This window comes from Anastrepha ludens, chromosome 3 (assembly GCF_028408465.1).
Source record: "Anastrepha ludens isolate Willacy chromosome 3, idAnaLude1.1, whole genome shotgun sequence".
Taxonomy (NCBI): Eukaryota; Metazoa; Arthropoda; class Insecta; order Diptera; family Tephritidae; genus Anastrepha; species Anastrepha ludens.
In genome coordinates this window covers 87082671-87104554 of record NC_071499.1, presented here as the reverse complement: position 1 = coordinate 87104554, position 21884 = coordinate 87082671, and the positions used below count along the sequence as shown (strand labels likewise).

Below are 21884 nucleotides of genomic sequence, written 5' to 3'. Positions count from 1 at the left end.
GGCTCTGTGCATCTAAAAATGTGTTTGTTATGGGGTAACCTTTACAATTAATTTATAATTAATTTAATTTTGGAGACTTTTTTTTAATTTGCTTGTGAACGGCAGTCAGCCATCATCATATTGGCATTACAGTCTGGGGTGGACCATTGCCTCCTCTACAATACGTCTCCATTCTTCTCGACAGCCCATTCTCGATCTATGTATATTGTGAGATTCCCATCTTACAAATGTCGTCTTCTACGTCTTGCAACCATCGTCGCTTCTATCGGCCTCTTCTTCATGGTCATTTGTAGGGCTAAATAATAATATATGGCACAATATTTTTCTGACAATTTTTCTTTCAAATCGCATCAGTAAATTCACGTCACTAACTTTAGGGATCCTTGCTTCACAGCCGTAGGTGGAAACTGGTCTTTTTATAGTTTTGTACATCTGGAGCTTTTGTTCCTTTGAACGGCAGTCAGTACTGGGTGATTAAAAGTAATTCAAACCTCAAATCTGCCTGATTGACTTCGTAAGCGCTTCACAGTATGGAGACTAGAGGAAGCTAACTGCACAAAATTATTTTATTAGTTTATTAGTTTTATTTTATTAGTTTTAGTTTATTATAAAAAGGACGAATACACACGAAATAATAGCTTGCATCAAAAAAGGAATAAAACTTAAAAAAGCTCCCGGATATGACATGATAACAGGAAAAGCATTAGCGGAGCTACCTACCAAGGCAAATATATACTTGCGAAACGTTTTTAATGCAATGTTTCGCTTACAATACTTTCCGAAGCTCTGGAAAGTGGCAGAGATTATTGCATTGCCAAAACCGGGTAAAGATCCAACTACCGTGTCATCATATAGACCAATAAGCTTATTACCGACAATATCTAAAATTGCTGAAAAATTACTGCATGATCGGGTAAGCCAACTTCTAGACCAAAAACGTATAATACCGGATCATCAATTTGGATTTAGAAAAAAACATTCGACTATTCAACAGATCCATAGAATTACAAATAAAATCCAATCAGACCTTGAAAACAATCGATACTGTGCCGCAGTATTTTTGGACGTAGCTAATGCGTTTGACAAAGTGTGGCATGAAGGCTTACTCCACAAAATAAAAAGAATGCTACCTTTTGACTACTATCTCATCATAAAAAGCTATCTAACCGACCGAAGCTTCTATATTAAATATGACAATCAATGTTCAGGTATTCATCAAATAACTGCTGGAGTTCCGCAAGGAAGCGTTCTTGGCCCTCTACTATATGTTTTATTCACCGCAGATATACCACCTCCTGACGAAACTAATTCTTCAATTGCTACGTTCGCAGACGATACAATACTATTAGCGCCAGACAAAAGCTTAATTATCGCTACTGAAAAACTGCAGCGATACATAAACGCAGTTAAGGAATGGTTTGATAACTGGTGCCTAAAAATAAATGAAGACAAAACCGTACAGGTTATATTTACTAACAAAACAAAATTTACCGCAGTTCCAATTAAAATAAATGATAAAGCAATTACAATAGAATCAACTACTAAATATCTGGGAATTCACTTGGACTCCAAACTAAATTGGAGTCACCACATAAAGCAAAAGGTCAAACAAATAAAAGAAAAACTTCGACAACTTCATTGGTTAGTCTGCTCCAAATCCAGACTCACTATACAGAACAAACTGTTAGTGTACAAAACTATGATTAAACCAATCTGGCTATATGGATTACAGGTTTGGGGAATGGCTAAAAAAACTCATATAGAAAAAATCCAACGACAGCAATCAAAGATTCTTCGAATTTTGACCATGTCTGACAGGTACACGAAAAATGATGACATCCACAGGACTTTTAATATAGCAAGAGTAGACGAAGAAATCAAAAAGATAACAACAAGGCATTTTGAAAAAATACGCACACACAGTAATGCAGAAATTAACAAACTTCTTGAAAGGGAAAGAAACGGGAAAAGGCGTTTAAAGAGAACCCGACCAAGCGACCTAGTATGATAAATGCTAAAAAACCATAAATATGTAAAAAAAAAAATAATTAAAAATTCAGATTCATCTGAAATTCAAAAACAAAAAATTTTCTGTTAGTAGATGTTTCAAACTCGTGCTTGGACGAAGGAAAAAACAAAAAAAAAACAAAAATTACATTTTTGGCGGCGTTGAAAACAAAAAACCCTTATTTTGAGTAGAATTTGCACCCTTCATGCCCTTGAAAAATTACTTGGAATAGAAAAAAAAAAATTCCTTCGTTCAAGCACGAGATAATGTTATTTTGAAGAAGTGTGCAAAATTTGAAAGAGATCGGTTCATAAGTTTTCGAGAAATCGTGACTACCGATTTCAAAAATGTAGTTTCAAGAAAAACGCGATTGAAACGAACAATAGCTAAGCAGCTGCCTCGATATACCTGCCAATCCAAAGGCTATATCTCTTAGAATATGACTCGGATCGTTTTAAAATTTTAAAGGAATATTCTCAACATATTCAATTATGAGATAAGCAAAAAAAAAAAAAAAATTCGATTTTTTGAAATTTTGAAACCCACCTAACCCCTTAAGCGATGTATTGTATATAAATCCTGACCAAATTGTTAAACAACATACTTAATGTCAAAGGACAGATGTATAAAATAAATGGGGGAAAAAACAAAAAAAAAAAAAAAAAAAAAATTTGTTGTTTAGCTATGTAAGGTCAAAAATAAATAAAAATATTTTAGGGTTAGGCTCGAAAATGCCACGTTAAGCCAACAGGCGTTAAGTTATTTAAAATTTAAAAAAAAATAACAAATTATAAAATAGCTTATGGATCTGATGCAAAAAATCGAAATAAGAAATAAAAATAAACAAATAATATTATAATAAAAAAAAAAACACAAAGCCTTTCAACCCATTTCATAAAATGGACAATTTGTCTCAAAAATAAAAAAAAATTATATTTTTGAACTAAAAATAAATATTATATGCAACTCATTATAAATATGTATTAAATTACAAAATTAAAATTTCGCCTTAGGAATTCAAAGAAGCCGACCGCCGTGTCCGAATTGGTTGGTGCGTGGCTACCGTTCGGGTGTGCGCACTTTTGAAAGACGATTTATTTTTTGATGCATTTCCCAACTTTTTTTTAAGAGGAAATGACGTAATCAATAGCATGGATAACAAATCTTCCTTAGTATCTACAGGCGAACATTTTCTAGGCACACAATGTGGCCAATACTTTCTACAATCCTTATTTACAGAGCCTCTTCTGACAGTTGTTCAATGGATAGAATAGCACATTTTACCGCCGCTCGGCTGTGAAAAAAAATTTTGTGCAACGTTGTACACATTCAACACCCAATATTCCATTGTTTTATATATGCATATAATCATAATTTTATTTTATTCGTCATTGCTTGCAATTTAGGAATTTTATCTCATTTATTTATATAAAAACCATATTTTTCCTTAATGTGGTATTTAAATTCGTTATGACCCCTACATCTATTCATGTAATTTCAGAGCTTTGCCATGGATTTTTGAGAAACCTGAAAGCCTATCATTTAAAGATTCGTAATCTGGCTTCGGCTTATTTAATGTTTACTATTTATATTTATTATTTACTATTTGTTTATTCATTAAATGTACATTGATTCACTTTTTTCTTTAAATATAGTTGCGTATTTGTTTCTTAAGCGCTCTTAAGAACTTCCCTTTTTTTAAGGAATGGTGGCACTTGAAAGTGAGGAACAATTTATAGTAGAGGTTAGTAAAGCATATCCCATTGATAAGATCTGAAAACTGCCCATAAAGTGATTCATCCACCACAGTTTTTCCTCTGAAATGGTGTGCATACATTTTTCAACCAAATAAAACTACATATAAAGGGTGGTTAAATTTTAAGGGCCGATGTTGAATGTTAACCACACCTAAACGTCAAGTTTTCTCTACATTTCATTTAACATTTCTCATTTTCAAACTAACTCAATTTGAACCATGGAAAGACACACAATCGAGCAACACGTTAAAGTTATTCAGGCTTATTATGAAAACGGGCGTTAAAATCAAAATGCATATCGCGCACTTCGCCTTCAGTGATGAGGCACATTTTCACCTAAGTGGATTCATCAATAAGCAGAATTTGGGCGAATGATAATCCAATAGTGATTGCCGGAAAACCAATGCGTCCACAAAGAGTGACAGTTTGGTGCGGTTTATGGGCCGGCGGCATCATTGGGCCGTATTTTTTCCAAAATGAGACCGGTCAGGCAGTTACTGTGAATAGTGTTCGCTATCATGAGATGATAACGAACTTTTTATGACTCGAATTGGAAGACATGGATGTGGACGATATGTTGTTTCAACAGGACGGTGCCACTTGTCACACAGCTAACGAAACAATGGCTCTTTTGCGCGAAACATTTGATGGCCGAATAATCTCACGTTGCGGTGATGTCAATTGGCCGCCAAGATCATGTGATTTGACACCGTTGGACTTCTTTCTTTGAGGTTATTTGAAAGAAAAGGTGCACGTCGATAAGCCAGCAACAATTCAAGAGCTAAAGGATGAGATAATTCGGCACATTAACGGCATAGAACTTCAATTATGCCTCAGCGTCATCGAAAATTTGGACCCTCGGATGGAGGTGTGCCGCTGAGGCCGCGGCAGCCATTTGGCTAATATTTTAATCCATGCGTAATTGAGCCTTGCCAGTATTATCTTAATAAAGAGAAATGATAATAATTTCCTAAAAAAATTGTATTTTATTCAAAACCAACACCGGCCCTTGAAACTTAACCACCCTTTATTTGTCACCTTCAACTATTGGCATTGAATTTAAAGCACTCGAAGATAAATGACTGGCATATTTACTATAGTATTTAGGTGAAGAAAAACTTTCATATCTCGCTCATTCGATTCTAATTTTATTTTGATTTAAGTGCACGGTCATCAGGTATAGATTGCATCGATTGGTAGAATCGACGTGGTTTCTACTTGTGTTTGCTTGTCGCGATAACAAAGCATGTCGCTCGTTTCTTTCTCATGCTAATTGCTGCCAATTGGACACCTCAACTAATCAATGCAAATTAGGTATTCCTTTGCTACGACCATCTGATACCGTATCGAATACTTTCAGAGCCGAAGCGTTTGTAGCTATTTGGCGATTTGAGCTAGCTGCACTATGTCTACGAGTATGCCGCCGTAAAGCCTGTAGCAAATTGCTCGGAAGTTTCTGTCACCACAACTCGTTTATTTTTACCAAACGACTGATAGAGTTATCAAAATAGGAACATTTCTTGATTCCTATTAATAAAATAATCTTGTTTACTAAATTAACCGGTGGTGATTCTAATGCGAGTTGTGTATTTCCATCCCCATGCAAGGTTTCTTGGAACAAATACGCTACATATTTTATTTATTGCTATTTTGTTTTGTTTATTTGATTGATAAGTGGTCAGGCATGCCATTCACGGAACTTTTCAGTGATATTTTGATCTCATTCATGACTCAACGTTACCTGACGATAAGTAAGGGGACTTTTTCATATACCATACAAATAATATACATATACATATTACGTCATATGTGTTATAATTATATTAAATGATAAATAAACTATATTAATTTGTCTTCAAGTGCAAGAATTTGTTTGAGTATACAGTAAAAATTTTAGTTTAATATTAATACCAATTTGGTGTTTATATATAACAATTCCAGAAAGTATAAGATTAAATCCATTCCGGTTTCAGAAAAGAGAGAGAGAAGTTAATTAAAATATTCTCTTTAAAAAACCAAGAATGAGACTAAATTATGTACTTTTAAGGGTTTAAAATTAAAGCTAAAATGGTTTTGACTTTATACGAGAATTGAAATAAATTTAATAATAATTAGAATTAAAGTTAATCCAAAATTGAATTGAATGTAGAACTTTCTGGGAATTGAAAGTAAACCCTTGAATGATATTTTAATTCCAAAAAGGAATTGAATCCAAACCAAAATTGTAGTAGATTTAGTACATTGTTGACGAATCCTCAAAACAAAAAACAAAATAAATTTTTTAAATAAAAATTTACGTTTTATTTAAAATGACATAAATTTATATACATAAGTGAAATAATAATACATATTTAAATTTTATTCTATAATTTCACATGAAATTAATAAAAACATTTTTGAATCTATAAAGTACACTTCAAATGGTTTTACATTTTTAAGGCTATTAAATTTAATTAGTTCTGAAAGATCTGTTGAAATAATTTCATAACACTGCAAAATGGAATTAAATTCCTTTGTGAAAAAAGATTTCTAAACTTAAGTAAATTTCGTTATCGACAACATATATACAGGGTGGCTGATGAATTTTGCTACATTAAGAAACTCAAATATTGTAACTTTTTTTTTAGTGTATGGAATTCATTTATTTTTTTTTTCAAGTTGAAGGTCATTAAATTTTATTAAATGTAGCTTAACTAGTTTTAAAAATAATTGAATTTAAATGCCCCCCATGCTCGTTGACACAAGTGCGGCATCTTAGTAAAAAGTTGTTCATTGCTGCTTTGAGAGTTGCGACAGGAATAGCCGCAATTGTTGCCCGAATGGATTGTTTTAGTTCATCCAAATTTGTTGGCTTTGTTTTATAAACTTCTTGTTTACATAAACACCCACAAGAAAAAGTCAGGTGCAGTAAGGTCAGGCGACCTGGGGGGTCAACGAAATTCGGAGCTTCTTGAAATCAGTTTATTGGGAAATTTTCGTCGCAACTCTGTCATAACAGTCTGGGCTATGTGAGGCGTTGCCCCATCTTGTTGAAACCACACAGAGTTGAAAGGAATTCTCTTTCGGCGTAGTTCTGGATAGAAAAATTCTTTCAGTGGAGTATCTGTGGGTTAGAAGTACTCCCTATTCGACAATTTTGTTTGTTCACATTGCCGTTTAAATCGAAATGGGCCTCATCAGACATGAAAAGGCAGTTTAACATGTTTTGGTCTTCTTTCACCATTTGCAGGATCTTCTGGCAAAATTCCAAGCGAATCGGCAAGTCTGCTGCATTCAGTTTGTTAACCATTAGAATTTTGTAGGGAAATAAGTCTAAATCTTTGTGCATTATTGTTTGCAAAGACTGTCGGCTGACACCAAGTTGAGCAGATAAGCTTCTTGTTGAAACCCTTGGATTGCTTTGTATAGCTGCAGCTACAGCAGCGATCGTTTCCTCCGTCCGAACTGGTGGGTTTCGATGATGAGGCCTTCTTGCGACTGTTCCTTGCTCAGCAAAATTATTCACCAGTCTCATTATGGTCCATCTGCTCGAGGGATCGCCGCCAAACATCCGCCTGTACTCTCTCTGTACCAAAACTACGGACTCCAGTGCGTGATAGCGGCGGACTATCCAAATTCTTGTTTGCGTGCCCCAGTTATCCATTTTAATAAATTTTAAAGATCAATCTGCAAATTAAAACAAAAATGGAAAAGATAACTTAAAAAGAAAAAAAGTTATTCAATTTTTTTTTGGTAGCGGCTTTCATCAGCCACCCTGTATAAGTTACATCAAACTGTATATTAAATAAGTAAAATGCTTTAAAATACAAGTCAAAAACTTGCCTAAATTCATAATGCTCGGGAACTGCTATCTTCTTACCATCAATTGTTATAAAATATTGGCAAATTGTGGCTTTGTCTTGTCCAACTGCAACGATTGTGGGCTGGCCAGACGTTATTTTATATTCTTCTAAGCTGTAAAAACAAATTTTTTTATTTATGCCCATAAGAACAAAAAATTTATAGTAAATTACGTTTTCAAAAATAAAACTGTCGACAGATTTTTGGAATTTTGCTTTTTTTTGTTCGCGTCCACTGGCAGTGGATGGCAGCAACTTTAAGAAAATCAAATAAGGTATTACTTCAGACGTACATTCTGTACAGTTTCCCAAATTAGAACCGCCACTCGCAGCAATAAAAATTTGTTCCACACTGCTTTCATATTTCCAAAACATTCCACGCAGTTGCGATAAATTTTTGTCCCGATTTTAACGTTTCTCGCAATTTCTGCTGCACCAGATTCAGTTCGTCTTTAACTATGCAGTTTTGAAAAAAACGAAGATCTTCTTCAGAAATTACCTCGCTATCATCGCTTTCCTTCCGCGTGGTATTTCACTTTTAAAAACATGCTTCTATGCTTCTATATTAGAATAGTGGAAAAAATGACACTGAGAGTGAGTGAGGGACAGAGAGTGAGAGAATTTTTTAATACTTTCTTGGTTTTACTTTAAAGCAAATAATATTAAAGTTCAGAGTACATTAAAATTAATTGAGAGTGAGAACATTTTTTAATACTTTTTAGGTTTTACTTTTAAACCAATAAATTTTAAATTGAATATAATTGAAACTTAAACTGAAACCAAAATAGCTTGAAACATTAAAGAGAGCGTTTTAATGTTTTTTTGGTCTTACGTTAAATCTAATAGGTATTAAATTTCAAAAACGCAACGCTCAGCACCAATTAAAGTTTTGTTTTAAACCCATTTTGGATTTAAAATAATTGCAAGAATATTTCATCGTCTTAAAATAAAACTTTTTAGAATTAAAAATCAAATTTAATTCCAAAATTGTATAAATTCAATAGCAACTGGTATTAAATATAAACCATCATATTTTACTGTGTACTAATCAAATTCTGCCCTTACTTGCATATAATAGATCTTCAGGTGGAAGTGGGCACCTCATTTGAATATTTAATCTACAGGTATATTCCTTAACTTAATTACAGAATGGTCCATCTTGTGCTTGGAATTTAATTCAACTCGGCCAAAAACAAGAAACTTATGCATTTTTTTATGGTAAAGTTAAACCTTGCCATTAATCATTGTGCGCAACTTCAATAAAGACACTTCCGCGACTGCCTTCAGAGTACAACATTTTGCAACCCTAATTTTTCAGCACGTTTTCGAAAGTTTTGGCACTTATTTCTCCAATATCAGGTGCGGTTTTATGTTTCTACTGTTGAATCCTCTCTGGATGGATAACGTAACATTTATCCTTAACTTCACACTACAAACAATAGCCTAGTACAGTCTAATTAGCCTCTAAGAGGACAATTGAAATCACCGTTTTTGGGTGATTATTCGATTTTCGAAAACTGCAGCAACATTTTCATGACTATTTCTGCGTAAATCCTTGAGTACTGGATATATTGTACAAAAATAGAAGTAAAAACACTCTTCTTCTTCCTATATTTTGACAGGCACCCTTGTGTAAATTTGACAGGCTTTCAAGTGTGGGATGGCGTGAGTGCTTGGAATTTTTGCGGGGCTGCTATGTCAAATTAGAATTTTTATGGTAGCATTAAAAACAATAGAAAAAATGCCAAACAATATCTTTGACTTGGAAAAGATACGATTTTCTATGAACTTTAATCATTTTTATGCAACCATTCTGAAAAACGATCTTTTTGCATCAGGTGATCTCAGCTGGTGGCATTTTTTGACTACCGGTCGAGAGTGTTTTTACTTATGGATCTGTACAATGACTGGTACAGAAAAAGTTTTTTGGTATATTCTGATATTTTTCGTTTACTAAAATGTAACCTTAAAATCCTTTTTACCTTTTATTTATTTACAAATGTCCAAATTTGTAAGCAGTAAAAAAAGATTGAAAATGTTCTAGAAAATTTTTAACAATATTCGAAGTAAATTTTCACACGTAAGAATTTTCGACAAAAAAAAAGATTTAATGAAAATTTGGTATTTTCTAAAAATCGGTTTTTGTTTATGTGGCCAATCACCTTTTACAAACTTTTGTTAATTTCGGTGTTGCTCGATATTTTTTCCCTTCTAAATCGAAAACGGAGAATTCGATTCATATATGCCACAGCAGTGTAATATATAAGTAATTATTTTTTAGATCTGCCAGATCAGCTCTGCAAAAATTTGATTTCTTAGAAGATAACCTGCTGTCTTGTCATGCATAAAGGATGATATTTTCCAAAAACGTTATTTTTGTTCCGAAACTTGATGTTTTGTTGTTGTAAATAATTTTTTTTAATAAGCAATTAAAATTTTAACTAATTTCTGCGCTTCTGGGATGAAATTTTTTTAAGGATATTAACGTAATAAACATCTGTGCATTTATGTATGGAAAGAAATGCGTGCAATTCGAAAAAGATTAATTACAATTAATTTTTTTGTGCCAGAATGCGCGCTTCGACTTACGCTTACAAATTGCCAGTAAATAAGTATAGAGCAAAGAGAACAGCTGAGGAAGAACTGTTGGAAAACACCACAAAAGAAACCATTCAAAAAAGATTTCGGGATGAGTTAGGCTTACTTATAGACATGCCCAAAGCAAATTATGGTAACACCAATGATGGCAATACAAGTCGGCGATTTTTCGAAAACCCAAAATTGGCTGCAGATATCACAGGTGTTGATTATAATTTCATTTACAGGCTTAAAATAATACTGGAAGCCATTTCTAGTGGCTATGAAATTGATTCTGCTAAATATGATGAATATGCATTGGATACCGCTAAATTATATATAAAGCTTTACGCGTGGCATCCGATGACACCCACAATGCACAAGATACTAGTCCATGGCGCTGCTATAATTGACAACTCATTATTACCAATAGGGCAACTGTCAGAGGAGACTGAAGAGGCGCGCAACAAGCACTTCCGGATGTATCGAGAAAATTATGCACGGAAGTTTTCTCGTGAAGAGTGCAATCGCGACATATACCATCGATTGTTGTTAAGCTCGGACCCCTTTTTGAGCAGTATCTCAGTTCATCGCAGAAGAAAGAAAAAAGCATCATGCAGTCAAATATTTTTGGCCGCCTAAATCTTCAAAATCTACCTATGCACGTTGTCGCTTGGCTTGACAATTACTAGGCTTAAAACAATGCAGAGGTTTATTGTCCTGTCTCTGGTCGCACACATTCCGTAATTCCATTTCAGATTATTACTCAAAATAAGTCGCGTAGCTCACAATTTGAAATTGAAATGAAAAAATTTAAATTAAGAATTTTGTAGGGATATAAATTGACATTTCATTCGCAGTTCAAAAGAGAGAAATCCAGTAAAGTATTCCTAGCAAGGCGAATCTATTAAAAGTGTTGTTGGTAAATCAGGTGACTTGTCTTTTTGGTCTAGTGCCACCACCTTTAATATATGCGCCTTCATTCCTATACATAAAAATGGACTGATTTTTGAAGCGATTGGCATCGATTGGACACGATGTACAGAATGTAGAGATGAGGCCAACATCAGACTGTTAACCGGCTCTCAAAGCTTTGAAGGAATCAACTGGTTGGCTCAAGTAACCGACATGGCAGCGGCTTTTTACAAAAATACTGAAATTGTGTTGGTGATATACAAAAAGTCCACGCAACCATCGCTAATATTAATTTGTTGCCGTCTGAACAACGACTGATTGGACGTGTTTCCGAATACGTATGAAATGAGCAGGCGGGATTTTGTTGCCGAGTACCCGATGGCGTGGCTGCCGAAGTTATTCTTACATTTTTTTTTCGGATGGCCAAACCTGGCAATCTATCATCCTTGAGACCAATATTTGTCAGTTATTACGACAGTGCAATACTTTAGCTGGCCACACACAGGCAATAAATGGGAGCAATCGGTCAAGCCAGAAGTCATTTTGCTACACACCTGTGTAGGTAGGTAGGTAGGTAGGGTGGTTGTCGCAAGACACACTTAGACCTTCGGCAGGTCCATTGTGATACCACTGGAGCTTATCCTTACGCTACGTGTTCCCTTTCAAACCATCCGGTTGCTTTAATAAACGAGCAGAGCTTCGTTAGTTTTAGATGGGCTATATCCGCTACATCGGTTAGAAATGCTGTATCGAGGGTGCGCAGCCTTCTCCTAGCTAGGCTTTCACACTCACATAAAAGGTGTCTGACTGTTTCCGCTTCTTCTGTATTTAGACAGCTTCTACAGAAATCGAAGTAAGGTAGTCCTAACCTTCTAGCGTGGCTGCCTATTAAACAATGACCTGTTAATACACCTATCATTTTTCTTATAGATTCCCTGTTGAATCTTAGCAAGATCTTCGATCGACCGCTGTTCCAGTTCGGCCATGTCTGTCTGCTTAGTTCGCATGTTGTGGGGTTTTGCCAGATTGTATTTACCTTTTTGATGGTTTCCCTGTCTATAAGTAATTTACAAGTGGCTATAGGCATGGGTATCAGCGCCTTATCCGGTTCGAGATCGAGCGTTGTACCGGCTCTTGCAAGTTCATCCGCCTTACAATTTCCTGGAATGTCCCTGTGGCCTGGTACCCAGATAAGGTGCACCTTGTAGCACTTAGATACGTCATCTAGTAGTTTAAAACATTCTAGAACAGTTTTTGACGAGTGTGTCTTTGATTCCAGCGCTTTTATTGCTGCTTGACTGTCCGAGTAAATGAAGACTTCATTTGTGGATAATACTCTCGTTTTTATTTCTTTAAGCCCCTCTTTTATGGCAGTGACTTCCGCCTGAAACACACTGCAATGATCAGGTAAGCGGAATGATTGGCATACTCCGAGTTTGTCGGAGTAGACCCCTCCCCCTACTTTGTTATCCAGTTTTGAGCCATCTGTGTAGATGTTTACTTCATTTATCTTAACAATGAGCCCGTTATCCCATTCCTCTTTGGAAGGAAATACTGTGACGAAGGATTTATACAAATTGATGTCCTTGGTCCTACAGAAATCCGTTGTGTTGGGAATGCAGGGGAATTGTGCTAAAATTGAGGAGTGTCCTCTTTGGTTCGTTCTGAGTAGGCCGATTTCTCTTAGCCTGAGAGTTGCTTTGGCAGCTGTTTGCTTACCGTACTGCTCTATTGGTAAAATGTTAAGCATGATATTTAGTGCATCTGTGGGTGTGGTTCTGAGGGCCCCGCAGATGCAAAGACTGGCCATTCTTTGTACGTGTGCCATGGTTCTTTTAATGTACAATTTATCTAAAGCTGGCCACCATACTAATATGCCGTATGTTAGGATAGGTCTGACAATTGCCGTGTAAAGCCAGTATACGATAGATGGGGAGAGACCCCAACTTAGTCCTATCAGCTGTTTACAAGAGTATAGTGCTATTGTCGCCCTTTTTACTCTATCTTCGACATTTGCCTTCCATGTTAGCTTTCGGTCTAGTATTAGACCTAAGTAGCGGGCCTCATCACTAAATGACAGTGCCGTTCCTCCTAGAGTCGGAGGAGTTATATTCGGTATTTTGTGTTTCCTGGTAAATAGGATTAGTTCAGTTTTATTGGGGTTGACGCTTAGCCCATTTGGTTTTGACCAGTTTTCAACCATATTTAGTAAATCCTGCATGACTTCTATGAGTGTATTGGGGAATTTCCCCCTTACTACCATTGCAACATCGTCCGCATATGCTACTACGTGTTGTCCTCTCTCCTCTAGGCTCTTTAGCAATGAGTTAAGTGCCAGCACCCATAGGAGAGGGGACAGCACGCCGCCTTGAGGTGTTCCTCTGCTAACTTTTTTCTTGATCTCTGAGGCCCCTAGGGTTGCGATCACAAATCTGCTCAAGAGCATGTTTTTGATGAACTCAACCAGAGAGCCAGAGATCCCGAAATCCGTCAGTGCCTTTATTATGGTATCCGGTAGGATGTTGTTGAATGCGCCCTCGATATCTAGGAAGGCTACCAGTGTGAATTCTTTGTTATACATTGACTTATCGATTTCTGTAACAAGTGAGTTAAGTGCTGTTTCAGTTGATTTCCCTTTACAGTACGCATGTTGTGAGATGCTGAGCTTATTAGGGCTGATGTTAGCCCTAATATGTTCTTCTAAAATTCTTTCAAATGTCTTTAGCAGAAAGGAGGATAGGCTTATTGGCCTGAAATCCTTAGGTGTTGTGTGTGAACTTTTCCCGCTTTAGGGATAAAGACCACTTTTACCTCTTTCCATGTTGATGGGACACTTTTCAGTTTCAGAGCGGCCTTAAATATGGCCGTCAACCACTCCATGATGTAGTTGAGTGAATGTTGTATTTGGGCCGGGAATAATCCATCTGGGCCCGGTGATTTAAATGGTTTGAACGTGTTCACTGCCCAGGTTATCCTAGTTTCAGTGATTATTTCTTCAATGTCAGATTTTGATCTTTCTGTACCATTGTCGATTACTACGTTAGGTGATTCGTTGCAGGGAAAGTGTGTGTCCACTAGCAACTTCAAAGTTTCGTCACTCGAAGCACACCTGTGTAACGTTTGACGATTCTCAGTTCATGTTGTTCGTCGCCGAGTAAAGATGGAACACGAAAAAAGTAAATGTGCTGTGTGGTGTGTATTTGTGCGGTTTTTAATGCATTCATTTTCTTTTATACTTTGAAAACATTCAAACCTCGCCACATACACAACCTATTACAAATCCGAAAGGCAGCAAGATGATTGCAAGAAAAACAATTTTTTTTGAAACATTCATTCTGTTTTCCGCTGAAATTTCCAACCATTGCTGCGATTTCTTGCTTGTGTGTGGCCAGCTTTAGTGACAAAATCCTAGAACTTGAAAACTGGTGAGAATCTGGACGAACCAATCGACGCCGCAAATTCTATGTTACAAAATACCGTTAAGGAGCGTTTTCATACGTTTCTAAATTTATGCAGTACTCCGCTTCTTTAATAAATACATATTAAAATTTATGAATAACAGGAGCGCGATTAGAGAGTATTTCCCAAGCTAAGAAACATAAATGCAATAAATCCATCATAAAACCCCTTCAATTGAGCAGAGCTCAATTAAATGCGGGTCAATAAAAAAGTAAGCACTCAAATATTCAATCGAAATATGAGCAATATAAAAATATAAAAAAATCCACAAAAAAAAAAGGCACACGAAAACAGGAAAAACTGACCTAGCCACCATCAAATGAATTCGTGGGCTACCAGTAACCGGCGTGCGGCTGCAATAAAAGATTCATAACACCGGCCAAAAAAGTGGCCACGCGACAGTCATTCTGCGGAAACCGGATCACTTCAAATACCTATTTGCTCATTTACGCTTTACGGCCACTTGTTTGATTTGCGCGGTGAACAGTTATTTAAGCTACTAACCGGCTTCCCGGCGCGCTTTGATACGCTTCAATGCGCAGTAATTCGAATCGAATCGAATGAGCCGTGAAAACAATGTTTATTATGTTGATATTTTGTTGTTTTTCACGGTCGTCGTTAAGTGTAAAAAAATTTGCTCTAAAATGTCAAAATCATTTAATTTGTACTATGGCTGCCGCATTATTGTGTCTCCAAGTGTTGACAGTCAGACGATTCGTACAGCTGCCAGGCAGACCATCAGCAGATTAGCTGGTTCAGCAGGCTGCTAAAAAGGCTCGGATGGTAAATGCAGGCAGAAAGTTGTTTCGTGATGGGGAAAGTGAAATTCGTTAATGCCGGCAACAAAATGCGTGTGTGTGTGTTTTTTATTTTGTTAATATTTTTTATTTTTTGTAAATTCCAGTTATGTATTTGCATTCTCAATTTACTGCTCTATAAAAGTTATACACTGCAAAAAATGCTAGTGAATATGGGCAAATCAAGGAAAAGTGAAGTCAAATGATAAAAATTATCTTTTATATAGAACTTTAGTACTATTTACAAAAAGTTGTAGAAACCCCTGTTAAATTTCACTTTCAAAAATTATAGAATTTCTACTCGGTCGCCATAACTGAATGGGTTGGTGGCAATGGCAACAAACCTCCGAGTGTATTTCTGCCATGAAAAGCTCCCCATAAAAAAAAATTTGCCGTTCGGAGCCGGCTTAAAACTGTAAGTCCTTTCACTTGGGGGACAACATGAAGACGCACGCCACAAATAGAAGGAGGAGCTCGGCCAAGCACCCGAAAAGGGTGTAAGCGCCAACTATATACATATATATATATATGTACGTCGATTAATAAAAATTATCGATAAAATTTGAATTACAAATGGCTGCTTGATAAAGTTTAGAATTTATGATATTTCACTAAGTGTTTCCTACTTCACAATATTTCAATAAAAAAAATTTATGAAGACTATTCTGCAAATTATTTTAAATTGTTAAGACATTGTATCATAAGTGCTTTCACGTGCTATCGTTAAATATTTTGCACTTTCCGTACTTATATTTTGATTAAAATTAAATATTTTCTTTTCTTTTTCCATTTACAGATGCTCAGAACGCGACCTGCTCGCAATGCTTGCCTACTTACCCTACTTGCCATCAGTATATTAGCGTCACTGCCACGCGCGCTCAGTATAGAACAGAAGCAAAATATTCCTGCATATTATCTGGTGCCACCACCCTTACCCACGCCACAGCATCTCAAACATCAAAATGCGCCCGCGCACCAAGCAATCGAAACTGTGGCGGCGCCTAGTCATACCTCCAATAATGCCGTTGAACCACCCGGTTTTATGTCACGCATTGCACGTTGGTTTGGCTTCGGAGCGGCCGAACAAAACCAGCTCGCAAATGGCTTCTCTTCTGACGGTAAACAGACATACAGTTACCCGCAACCCCTAGGACCGGATGGCAAACCATGTAATCTGTGCAATAAATACCCTTGGGTGCCTATGTTCCCGCTGGGACAGCAATATCAAGCAGCAGTGGGTGCTAATGATCATCATGCAGAAAAAAACCCACAACAGCACTTCGAAGCGCAAGCTTCACAGAAATACCCGCAACAGCAAGTGTTGCCATTCGGATCAGGTAATCAACTACCGTCGCTCAAGCAACGCGCCGTGCAGTTCAAATTCCCCGCAGCATATCAACCACTGCCCGGGGCCTACAAAGCCCCAGTGGCAAATGGCCCAGCGGCACCACCATTTCTTCCAATATCCGTGCCAAATCTGAATCTGATCGCCGCGCCACCCATTTACAATGCACAACCGTTTAGGTTGCCTTACTTGACGCCAGCGGCTTCCACAACAACAACAACCACTACTGAATCAGCACTGAGCAGTGAGCAACAATTGCCCTCAACAGAGCCAGCACACTTCGCAGAAAATATTGGCGCACCTTCAGAACTGCGACCGGATAGTGTTAGACCGGAACAAACGTATACCCAGCCGACACGAGATCGTGATCCCAGCTTTGAGATAGTGAAAAGCCATCAAATAACGGATTTCGTCTCCTCAGTTGAATATCCGATAAGTTACGAACAATCGCCTTCTATTGATTTGGGTCAGCAGCCCGCACCTGTTAGTCAGCAATCGGCCAAGGAAAGTGTAGCCACCGTTCCATATAAACATCAAACTTTAAGTCCCAATTTGCATAAACATCTGCCTGCTTCGCAGTTAGTTACCGAATTAGGAAGTTTTGCTGAAACACAGAAGACGCAACAGGCACAGCAAACGCAGTCTTATCAGAGTACGCAACCACAAGGACAAGAACAATATCAGCCACAATCTCAACAACAGGCGCAAGTATATCAAGAGCCCGCTTCATCATATCAGCCAACATCAAAGCAACTGATACCATCTTCGCAACCCCAGCAGGAGTTCTCACAGTTTTCGTATACCCGCGAGCCTTCCACAACATTCTACACAACGCCATATGTGCCTCAAACGCAATATGAACAGCATACTTATCAACCTCAGCGATTGCCATATGAGCTCCAAGGCGAAGATAACTTCCCATCCGCGTCATCACACAACCTGACTAAAGTGCAACATCAGCAACAAAATCAAGACTACACACCTTGGTTGCCGTTAACGCAAACATTCCCTTATACGACCACTGAGCTGCCACGTGAATTTGAGCTGTCCACTCAGCTGTCTCAGTTTGGGGAGGTAAACTATATAACTGAGCGTGCGCAAGAGACTACACAAGTACAGTTTCTGCCTTCCACACAAACCCAGATATCACAACGGTCACAAGAGATGAAACAAGATAATCGTGAAACCCCAAAGCGCTTGCTAGATTCTCCCATACGCCATGTACATGGGTTACAAAATCAACCGCGACCTTTTACACGCGACCCCAGCGAATTGAATCTGCGACTACCGCCCGCACCGTCTTTCATACCTGAGCGTCATTCCAATCACAAGCACAATTTCGTGGATGCGTCCTTTTCTACCGCGCCTTGGCTAGTGACGCCACTGCCACCTTTGCCCGCATATACAGGTGCGCCTGCTGCACCTACACCTACCTCCACTTACAGTGCCATCGACGCGAGCGGCCAATACGCTGGCATGTCACCACCTACACCTCCACCACACGCGCGTCACAAAGGCGTACACCAAATTATCATTCCCTATACAACGAAAAATAAGCCAAGACCATTCGAACCGACACGCATGTTTTCAACAACTAACCAGAACACGCAGCTCAATACCGCTTTCCAGAAGTGGTCAGCACAACAGAACAGCGTTGATATACACGAACAACAAGAGTCGAAAGTAGTGAGTGCTCAACTGGCCACTGAGACACCACCACCCGAACCACCTCGACGTACTACTAAATATATTACTAAAATACTCGCTTCCAATTTGCGCGATCTTCTGAGTCGCGAACATGAAATCGCACACCAAAAGTCGAACTCTTCCAGCTTCGACCTCTCCAAGCTGCAGAAGAATATCGACGACTGGACAGAGCAAGAATACACTTCGCTCTCACACCGTCCCAGCACACCGACAATACGAGGCCGTTCGAAGCACATACCAACAGAATATCTTACAACAACAACTCCTTCACCACGTCGGCCTAAGACCACCATCAGCTTCTTTGAAGAATCTTCGGTATTACCCGCATCAGTTAACGATTTGCAAGCGTTGCTCTTGGAACGCGGGTCGAAACGTTTTGAGTTAAATCAAATCGATGATGAAGTTGATAATCGTTTATTGGACACGCTGGAGAGCGAAACAGCGACAGCAGCATCAATGACTACGAGACGCACATCTACACAGCATCCGCCGAATAGTAATGGTCATGCAGCACCAAATTTCATGCACTTCGGTTCCGATCCACATGAGCCAGAGCCGGCAGAACTTTGGCGCAAAGCCAAAGTGTCCATTTCGCCACAAACACACGAAAAGGTGTATGTGGTGACGCCACAGCCAGTGTTCTTTCCACAACGTGCGCTAACCACGTCCACCACAACCACCGAAACGCCGCTTGGTTTTAGAAAATCGCCGCGTTTTGTAGTGAGGCCAACACCTGGCAATGGTAAGTAAATTCTGTTAAAAAAATCCTTAAGGTTTTCAATATTAGACCGTTAACCGGCTCTCAGCATGGCAGAAACAACTATTATGTGGCAAAACAGAAAATGTGTTAAAAAAAAAACTCAACCTCCACTAATGTTGCTACGTTACCATCCGAACAACTAACTGATTGGAAGAGTGTGTGAGTACGTGTGAAACGAGTGAGCAGAAATGGACTGCCGAGAGCTCTGTGAAGTGGTAGTCGAAGTTGTTCGCACAATTTTGTTTTTCACCATAGCTAATGGCCAAACCTGGTGTCGACCATTTCCGATCTCTTACGAAACAATGCAGTAAGTCGTTTCGTATTGAACACCGACAAGCAATTCTTCGTAGTTGTCAAATGAATGGGACTGAGTTAATTGAGAGGAAACGCGCTACACATCTTGTGGATGGCTTTTTCATGTCCAAATGCATACATAAATACGTAATACGCAAAATTATTATTATAAAATGGCTATTTGTGCACTGCAACCTAAATTTATATATTGTGTAGCCATGTAGCCTACTCAAAAAGTTTTAGACTATTAATAAATCCTAAAACTGCTGTAGGCTTAATTTCTACCAGAAGTTTTGGATCTATAACCCCGTTTCCCAGGTAATTTAGTCTGCGTTGTGGCACTGCTGGGCAGTCGCATAGAACGTGTTCTGCTGGTTCTTGTCCCTCTTTGCAGAGTCTATAACAATCATTTTCTCCCATACCATTTTTTTCATGTGGAAATAAAGTTTACAATGCCCTGTTAGCAGTTCAGTGTAGAGCTCTATGTCTTTTCTGCTGAGATTAAGGAATGCTTCTACCTTTGTACGTTCTGGATCAATGAATCTTTTCGACTGCCGCATGCCCGTTTAGGCTGTCCAGCATTCGATTAGGCCTCGTTGTTCCCGCTCACGTAAAAAGGCACTTTTGAAGCAGTTGTTTACTCCGCAGAAAGGTTCAAGACCAATGAAAGGAGTGTCCGCTAAAGTATCCGCAATTTCATTCCCTTCGTGCCCTCACGTCCCGGCACCCACATCAGAGTAACAAAGTTTCTTGATGCTTGACTTTCGAGAATTTTAAAACATTCTCAGACCAGCCTTGATTGAAATGAGAAGCTATCTAGCGGTTTTAGAGCTGCTTGGCAGTCAGAGAGAATCCTGATATTTACACTATGCGTACCTCTATAAAGGCATTCCCTGCGTTTTGGACCCATCAGCAAACCATACCTGTGCGCCCTGTTTTAAAGATGTTTCATTGTTTCTCCATGCTGAGCGATCACTGATGACCACCTCGAAGTTCTTGGAGAATTCAAGTTTTCTTTTCATCTTGTCACAGACCATCAGGCAGGGAGAGTTCAGAACTGAACCCAACATTCTTACATGCCCTGTAAGATTGCCCTTTTTAATAGATATATTGCCCTTGAAATAGATTACGAAGCCTTGGGACTGCACTAACTGCCAATCGTTTGGCTACAAGGTGAAGTGGAACGAGTCCAGTGACCATTCCCAAATCCAAAGTTGTAGGGCGAATTTGCATTGCTGCCGTTAGGTTCAGACAGGCTATTCTGTTAAGGGTCATTTGAGTCTGAATTTGGTCTACTTTTGGCCATCATACCAAAGAGGCGTAGGTGACCATTGGCATTATTACAGTCCTATAAGACTATGCCATCATCGATGATCGCAGACACCATGTTTTACCGTAAAGTCTTTCACAAAATTAAAACCATGGGAACATGAGACTAGTCTGTTATAGCTTCTTTCAAGTTCGGGCACCTTCACTCGCCGATTGTCCAGTATTGTCTACCTTATTGAGTATTTTTGGTATTATAAGGCGGCGCAAAGTTAATTTTGCTTTTGAATAAAAAAAAAACGATTTTGAGTGATTAAAATCTTTATTTTGAGCTTTACGTACTACAATGCTTGCCTATTGCAGCTGTCTAGTTCACAAGTGTCAAATATGATTGACGTACGACGCCATTTGAGAAAATTTTAAATCTTCCGATAGGGCGCATCATCTTGTATAATCTTCGTTGACCAACCAACGGAGCGGACACGACCGCTCCGACAGTGAACTGACCAGTTATGAGTGGTTCCAATCGCTGGTGTAGAGTCGCCATAATGCTTTTCAAACTTGTGTTGGGTTCTCGTATATTTTCCATTTATACGAAAATGCTGAATCTGTTTCAAATGGCCACCACAACAGATCTATTTCACAGATCAGTATATTCTTTTGAAATAACTAAAGCGATTTCCAATAACAGGTGTTATCTATCGCCATTGAGAGATGATTAACTACTTTTTATGGCCGCAATTGGAAGGTATTGATCTGGACAACGTTTATTTTCAACAAGACGGTGCTACGTGCCACACAAGCAACGAAATCAGTGATCTTTTACGGGAAAAGTTTCCGGATCGTGTTATCTCTCGAAGTGGTGATCACAATTGGCCACCGAGATATTGTGATTTAACACCTTGTGACTTTTTTCTTTGGGGCCACGTAAATGAGAAAGTCTACGCCAACAGCGCAGGGTCGATTCAATACCTTAAAGATGAAATTTGTGAGGCTATCGTGGACATAGGGCAGCCACTTTGCAATTCGGTTCTGAACAATTTCATGAAAAGGATATTGTCCTGTAAGCGTGGTCGTGCTGGTCATTTGCCTGATGTTATTTTCCACTATTAACGGAATGAAATAAACTTCCGATGATTTATATTATATTAAAAAATAGC

General features: G+C 38.2%; 1 protein-coding gene across 2 annotated transcripts in view; it reads left to right on the top strand.

Annotated features, from left to right (window-relative positions):
• The window catches only part of LOC128858387 (uncharacterized), a 96066-nt gene that overhangs the window by 72745 nt on the left and 1437 nt on the right, over positions 1-21884 (top strand). For both annotated transcript variants that reach the window (XM_054094622.1, XM_054094623.1), the window contains exon 2: positions 16149-19146. In XM_054094622.1, the coding sequence (XP_053950597.1) occupies positions 16149-19146 (2998 nt within the window). The remainder of the gene's footprint in view (positions 1-16148; positions 19147-21884) is intronic.